General features: G+C 36.1%; 1 protein-coding gene across 1 annotated transcript; it reads left to right on the top strand.

The window, feature by feature from the left end:
* The first annotated feature begins 204 nt into the window (after positions 1-204).
* Positions 205-1,839, top strand: LOC131068592 (transcription factor IBH1). Its single transcript, XM_058003821.2, has one exon. The coding sequence runs from the start codon at positions 896-898 to the stop codon at positions 1,511-1,513; it is 618 nt and encodes a 205-aa protein (XP_057859804.2). The 5' UTR covers positions 205-895; the 3' UTR covers positions 1,514-1,839.
* The last annotated feature ends 5,482 nt before the right edge of the window (positions 1,840-7,321 follow it).

Here is a 7,321-nt window from a genome sequence, read left to right as displayed (position 1 = left end):
TTGTAACATGTGAGAAATAATATTAATTTATTAGAGAGGTGCTTTCATGTGCTCTCTTGTTCCACAATCCACTTCCACGTTTTTATCATAATCTATTCTTTACCTACCAACCCACTCAATTCTTCCTTGTTTCCAAAGTTATTTACCTTTTATAAGCGCCATGACAGATTATCTGACGCTTAGATCCAATTCTTGTTTCCCTGTCAGAGGTCCCGCATGAATATGTTGATAAAAGATGCTTATGTGATCATAGCTCTTCCTTGTCATTATAGACAAGATTCTCTAGTATAATCCTCTGCACTTCTTGAATCATCTTTTCAGGTTGTATGAAGCCTTTCTTGCCAAGGTTATCATTCTGGATTTCATAAGAAACATGTCATTTTTACTTGTCCTTTTAGCTAATCTGTATTTGCAACAATTAATCTTTTTCATTTCTTTGAGCTTTCTATTATTATTATAATAATAGATCGAAAATGAGATCTGAAATGTTGATGCAAAGTGATAATCTCATAAAGAATATTTTCTTATGATATCACTTTACTCTCCTCCTTATCCTTACAGAAAATTCTATAGTTCTCTGCAATTCTTGATGTATTATTTGCTATTGTAATAGTCAGGTTGTGTGAAGCCCTTTCTATTAAGGTTATCATTCTGAATCTCATAACAAATATCCTCTCCTTTCTTCCTCTCTTTCCTTTTTTAGTCAGTCTGTCTGCAATTATTATTTTTTTTAATCTTTTCAATCTTTCTAACATTCTGATGATTCATCATCGAGTGTGATCCCAAAATTGATCTTCAAAAATCTCACACAATCACATTCAAAAACAGCAGTGACAGTTTCATTAGAAACCCATTGTAGAATTTATCTGTAGCATACTTTTAGGGTTTTGAAACTATGAATTCACGGGGAGATTTGAGCTTCAGAGATCTATATCTGAAACGCCTTGTTGGGGCTCTGGATGCCCTCAAAAAGCCCACCAACAGCAATCCAGACTGTGAAGAAAAAGTTGGTGGCTCAAGTCGCAATATAAAGCTTGCAGCAGATGTATCGCTCGCCCTCACAGCAAACCGTCCAGCGTGGAGCCGTGCCCTCCTCAACAGAATTTCTAACGATGAGAAAAATAGGCCTGCTCTTAGAAAAATTCTGGGTTCGAAGAAATTTCAAGCAGTAATAGAAGAGAATGCCCGATACAAATCTAGGCTCAAGTTGCATTCCAAGCCTAAAAAAATCCATATACACAAGCACAAGACATCTCATGGGTCGAAAGCAAGTCATGTTTTATCATTATACAGAATTTTCCGATCTAAGAGAGTCGATCCTGCAACCTCATCCCAGGAAAGTTCCTTTAACAAGCGTAGAAGGAAGTTGCAGAGACTAGTTCCAGGTGGGAATTTAATGGGCACTTCCTGCTTGATTAGAGAAACAGAAGACTACATCAAATCTCTGACAGCACAGGTAGATGTTCTACAATCTCTAGTAAATTATGTGGACAGTAGCCAAAATCTTGTTTAGAATCGCTGGCCATATTTTTTGTGCCAGGTTCACAGTCAAATGGTAACAATATCTTATCTTAATTTAATTGTTACCTGGGTAAACGAAATCTGTAACAGTTTTTACTATTTTGTAATGATTTGAGGTCAAAATATATTTTGATCTGCTAACCTACATAATGGTTAAATTGGTTACTATATAAAAGTACTGTAGATCCCTAATAAAAGTGGCCTTCTTATGTGACGCATTGTAGATATTTATCTGTTGAGAGTAGATTCTTTTTTAAAAGGAAACCAAAAATGTCATTATTCTTCAATTTACGTTCTTCCATGGGAAAACTTTGTTTCCCTTTGTTTGTTTGCAACAGATTCTTGTACCTTTTTCACACCTGCAATGACTAATTATGCTTTGCAAGGTTGGGTTTCTCACCCATGGGAATCTCTGTGAACATGAAAAAGTAATAAAATGACTGCCATGCAGGTTAGAATGGAGCTTCCTTACTGATAGTTACTTTATATGTTAATGTAGATTATCTACCTTCAGATTTTAATACAAAATGCAGAAAAATAATAGCAATAGATGAAATCTTGTATTGTTTCACCATTGTGGGATTGGATTGAAAATCATATTAAAATTGCTAATTTTTCATAATTTCTTTTGTCAATTATTTTTCTTTCCACTGTCTCTTAGATGCTTATACTTTGTAATTCTCCCTGTTCCATTATTTAATAATAACAGATTTTGATCCATATAATTTGTAAGTCGCAATCTCTTATGCTTGAAAATATCAGTTAACTTGAATGGAATCAATATAAATATAGGTCATAGATTATTCTTTCTGCACTTCTGAATTATATTGTACTCAGTGTTGCTCAAAGGAGGTTGGCCCTTCGAAAAGACTGATTTATGCAATTTATATTTTTGCATATCTATTTTTTAAGTATTATCTTTTCTGGGAAGCATTATTACTAGATTGACTAAATATGAACACATACTTATTTGTGGGTGCAAAAGGAATATTAATAATTCATTTAAAATATTATCACATAGCATCTATGGGGGCTTCACTGTCTGGGCAATATTATATCACATGCATTCATATTGGGGGGTTTAATATCCCAGATAATGAGCTCAATATATTGGATTCTTTAGTATACCATGAACACACATGCTATAACCCAGGTTCACTAAGTGAAGCCCCTGTGATAGCATCATTGTTTGTAAAAAACTTACATAGTTAAAGGTAGAAAAACAAATGAAGATAATTAATTAGAATTTGAATCTAAGTATTCAAAAGGTAAGGGCTAATTATGTGATCATAGATTCATGTTTGTGATTCTAAGATTACATCTATTGCTGCACCAATGACTCTAGGTTGGTGAAAAATCAAAATTTAGGTGGATTAAAACTATTTTTAAGTAGGTGCATATATAAATGAAAAAAATACTAATCACTTACGAATGCCAAAAAATTGGAATGTGTGTATATAGGAATGGGTAAAGGCTAGGTAATGGGCCCAACATGAAACAAGATGTGCATTTGTATACATTTATATGTATCAAGATATTACCTTGAATAGAAATAAAATAAATAGAAAATAATATGAGCATATGAATTACACCATTACATTTTGCCTCAGCTTTGAGGTGCATGTGAATCCTAAATGATCATGCATATCAAAGTATGCAGCCCTCATAAATAAGAATGTAAAGGAAATAACCAAACATAAAGTATATCACAAAGGTCTATATAGAGTAATGGACTTGCATAAGTGTTATCATGTAAGTGTGTCTTTTGACATTTACTCTCCATGTGATCCTTTGAAATAAAGGAAAAGTATGTAATAAGGAGACTTTTTCCTTGTAAATAAAAATTGAGTATCAACTCTAAACTTGGGTATCTTTAAAGAAAATAAAGAAAAGAAATAAGAAAATTTAGTGAAATCCATTTCTTCAAAAGGTGATACTATTATGTTTGTCTCAATGGTCATAGAATGAAAAGGTTTTTTCATGCAAACTATTTCATATGATAATGCTTTGTGTGGTCATAGTGATGAGTCCATCTATAAGACGCCACTACTTGAAATATTACCATATGAATGTTAGTAAGAATATATGACCTCCATCTATTGGTTGAATCTATAAAAGGAAAACAATTTAAACAGAGTAACAAATAGTGCTTGAAAAGTATTGTGTGGGAGAAAAAGTGACACTAAGCAAACATGCCCTAATCTCACTTTCAACCACACACTTGTGGAATACGAAAGAGCCTAGAGGTATCACACAATTGGCTACTTCTTCTTGTGGAAGAGAGAGCCACGGGCTACCTATTAGGATTTCTATTCCTTTGTTGTAATTGAAAGATGAAATGATGCAAGTTCAGTCCCTAACCCCAAAGTGCAAGTATGAACTAATAATGAGATTGCAAAATTGAACTTAAACAATGGAAAGCTGTAAACATAAGGGCAAGAAAAGAATGCAAATGCGTACCCGGATTTAAAATCTGAGTGAAAATGTTCGGGTCGGGGGCGCGGGCGCCACTATCCTAATTCTGCCCCTGAAACTGCTCCGAAAACTGCTGTTTTGCACTCTAGAAAAGCTGTCAAAAATGCGGAAAATGTTGTCTGTCAAGAGGACCAGGGCGCCCAGCGCCCCTGTCCCAGGGACCAGGGCGCCCAGCGCCCCTGTCCTGGTAGGACCAGGGCATCCCACGCCCCTGTCCTTGTCTTTTGCTCTGAGATTTGGTGTGAAGTTCGGTCTCCGTCTGCTTCTTCCGGATTTGTAACTTGCGGCGTCGTCCGAATTCCGAAACCTGCACTTATATCTGAAAAGGTGTGGTGGGCGGCTATATAGGGTTTTGCCTTAGTCAAACCCCCGCTTCAGTGATTTCCACCTCCATGAATAGCCAAGTTGTATTGTAAAATGTATTGTGTGTGCAGACCTAGTGTGTGTGCAAGGTCCTTAAATGCAAGAAAGAAAACTAGAGCAACCTAGAAAGTAAACCCTAATTGCTTGTAAATGATAATGTAAATGCTCTAAATCAAGATGCAAAGTGATCTAAAGCATGAATAAAGGATATATTGAAGCTTATGCAAAGACATGAAAACAACATGAAATCATACCCAACCCTTAAGGGAGGAGTACAAGCCAATCTTCAGTCGGTAATCTCCTATTGTTCTTCAATGTCTTCAAAGCCCTAAATGGATGAATGAAATTGATGAATGCTTGATGGAAGGATGTTGAATTTTGTTGAAGTCCTCAAAGATCTGCTCTTTTGCTGCATATGAGGTTCCTGAAAACAAAAATCGGATCCTTTCAAATGAAGAAAGAGAGCTCTTATATATGAAACCCTGGGTCTTAATTCCAACTTTAGGCCGACCTAGAGATTGAATATCCCACCAATTTCTTGGGGTTAAGCTTTATTTTATGATTGGATCGCGCTCCTAAAATTTTGGGAAAAATGTTCGGGACCATGTTGCACTCCGGGCGCCATGGTCCCGACAACTTTTCACCAAACTTTCAGGACTATCGGATATAATGATTTTAGAGAGAATCCCGAAGTTACAAGTGATTTTGAGATGTTTTGACCCCCGAAATCAAGCCCCCAAGTTCAAAATAGGACCTAATTAGGGTTTTTGATTAAATGATGTATAGGAGGAATAAAATGAAAAGGGCACACTTTAATGAAAGGGCCCAACTTTATGATATGGGAGATGATAAAATAGAACCTTAGACCTAATTAATTTAATTAATTAAGTGCTAAAGGGGAAATGTAATGCAAAATGCAAAATGCGCCAAGGCGGGTGCTAAACTAGGTGTGAAATTGTACCACCCTAGCAAGTGCGTACAATTTACGACGCTACATTTAGCCCCCACTTTAGCGGTCATATGAACACTACGTGCATATGCAAGCTAAAGTATAGAAAAGTAAACATTATTTGAAAAAGGATATATCCATAAGTCTGTCGAATGAAGCCCCCAGCGGCATCTGCAGTACACAGTTAGGAACCACACCCTACAAAACCACATGTTAGATCACAAAATCACCTAATGCTTACTAAGGAAGGTGATGAAAATTCGAGGGTAGCTATATGGCCCCCCCTATTTCGGCTTGCTAATTTTAGTGAGTTGAAACAGGGTATCATGTTTACCACTTCGAATTGTTAAAGAAAATTGATGACAAATGCTCACAAGAAGATTTGATATGAGATCAAAAACTAATAGAGAATCATTTGATAAGAAAGAGGACTAAATCTCAATTCCAACACAACAAAGAGTGTGAGGACTTGAGAGTTCTCAAACACAAGATGAAGGATGTAAATGGAATCAAAATGCAAAGAGAAGAAAAGAAAGGAAAAAAGCATGAATACACACATTGGTGATCCATGAGAAGAATAGTGAGAGAGAAAACATGGACTTCTCGCCCCTAGATATTGTCTAGGTGATCCATGGGAAAAAGGACATGGAAAACTAGCCCCTAGAGTCTGTCTAGGTGATCCATGTAAGGGAGGAGAGTGAGAAAGTCTAGCCTTATGCCGCTAGTTCCACTCAACCTCATACATGTGTGTGTAAGGGAGGTTAGAAGCACCTCATAGGAGTCTATTCCCGAGTATGCTACAACCTGTATATGTATAGTACAAAAGCATGACATCTCGCTCTAAGAGTCTGTGCTCTGGTTTCGAGAATAATCACCCTGCATGAAAGAAAAATGGAGACATCTCGCTCTAAGAGTCTGTGCTCTGGTTTCGAGAATGACCCATTGCTCAAAAAGTGTAATGTTTATGTCATAAGCAAAGTAGAACAAGGATACCTACCTTCATCATAAAAGAAGATACCCCAAAAATGCAACAATGTCATAGATCCAAGCAAGAGAGTTTTGTACTCTTTAAGCAAGGATAAGATGGTTGAAAAGGGATATCTTGTAGTATGTGTAAAGGAGATCCTTAGAGGAGAAGAGATCTTTGTACAAAAGACACCTATCCCCGAGAGGAATTGTTTTAGACAAATATAACACCTTCTAGAATAAGACAAAGAAGAGAATAAGAATGCAATACTTCCTTCTTTTGCGAGGTGAAAGTGATTCTTAATGAAGGATGACGCTCTTTTTAACCCAATCAGGAGAGTGAATTCATTATGGATGTATTTCACCAAGTGCAAAAGATGTTGTAGTCAAGGACTTACACCTCTTGTAAGAGAGAATCCTTGAACAAACAACAACAAATGCGTACAAGGCATAACATCAAGTAATAAAGTCCACACCATCCACAAAATAGGAAAAGGTGGATCCTTAGATAAAAATAAGGAAAGATCATTGCCTCCCAAGGATAAGGACAATGAGAAGGACTTACACAATCTTATAGGGAGAGATTTGGACATAAGCAAAAGAAGAGATGTATGAAATCACTCTTGTCCCCATAGGAACAAGAAAATTAGGCTATTATGTTGCTTCAAAAAATATGATTGCACTTGAAATTGTACCATCATGAATGACAATGAGCCCCCAGTAAATGAGCTACCAATGTCACATAATGATGAGCAACATAATAGCCATTAATGTTATTTAAAGACATGATAGATTGAATGAGGTATTTGAATATGACATGCTAAATGCTCAACTATAAGTGAGATCAAAAACATGTATAAAATGATAAAAATTGAAGAAGAAAAGTCACATGAAATCTTAGAAGAGGGATGAGTGTAATTTATTAGAGCCTTATCCCTAGAGGAAAGGGCTTTATGATGAATAGGAGATAAAGATTCATAAGTGGATTTAGAAATTTGAGGGGATTCATAAAGAGATTTGTTCATTGCCAAGATTTCCTTATGAGGG

The sequence above is a fragment of the Cryptomeria japonica genome, chromosome 3, assembly GCF_030272615.1.
Source record: "Cryptomeria japonica chromosome 3, Sugi_1.0, whole genome shotgun sequence".
NCBI lineage: Eukaryota > Viridiplantae > Streptophyta > Pinopsida > Cupressales > Cupressaceae > Cryptomeria > Cryptomeria japonica.
Note: the sequence above shows the minus strand (reverse complement) of the source record. Positions and strands in the feature narration are given on the sequence as shown.

What these genes read in the sequence shown, in the direction of transcription:
- LOC131068592 (XM_058003821.2), top strand. Translation starts at nt 896, where the DNA reads ATGAATTCACGGGGAGATTTGAGCTTCAGAGATCTATATCTGAAACGC.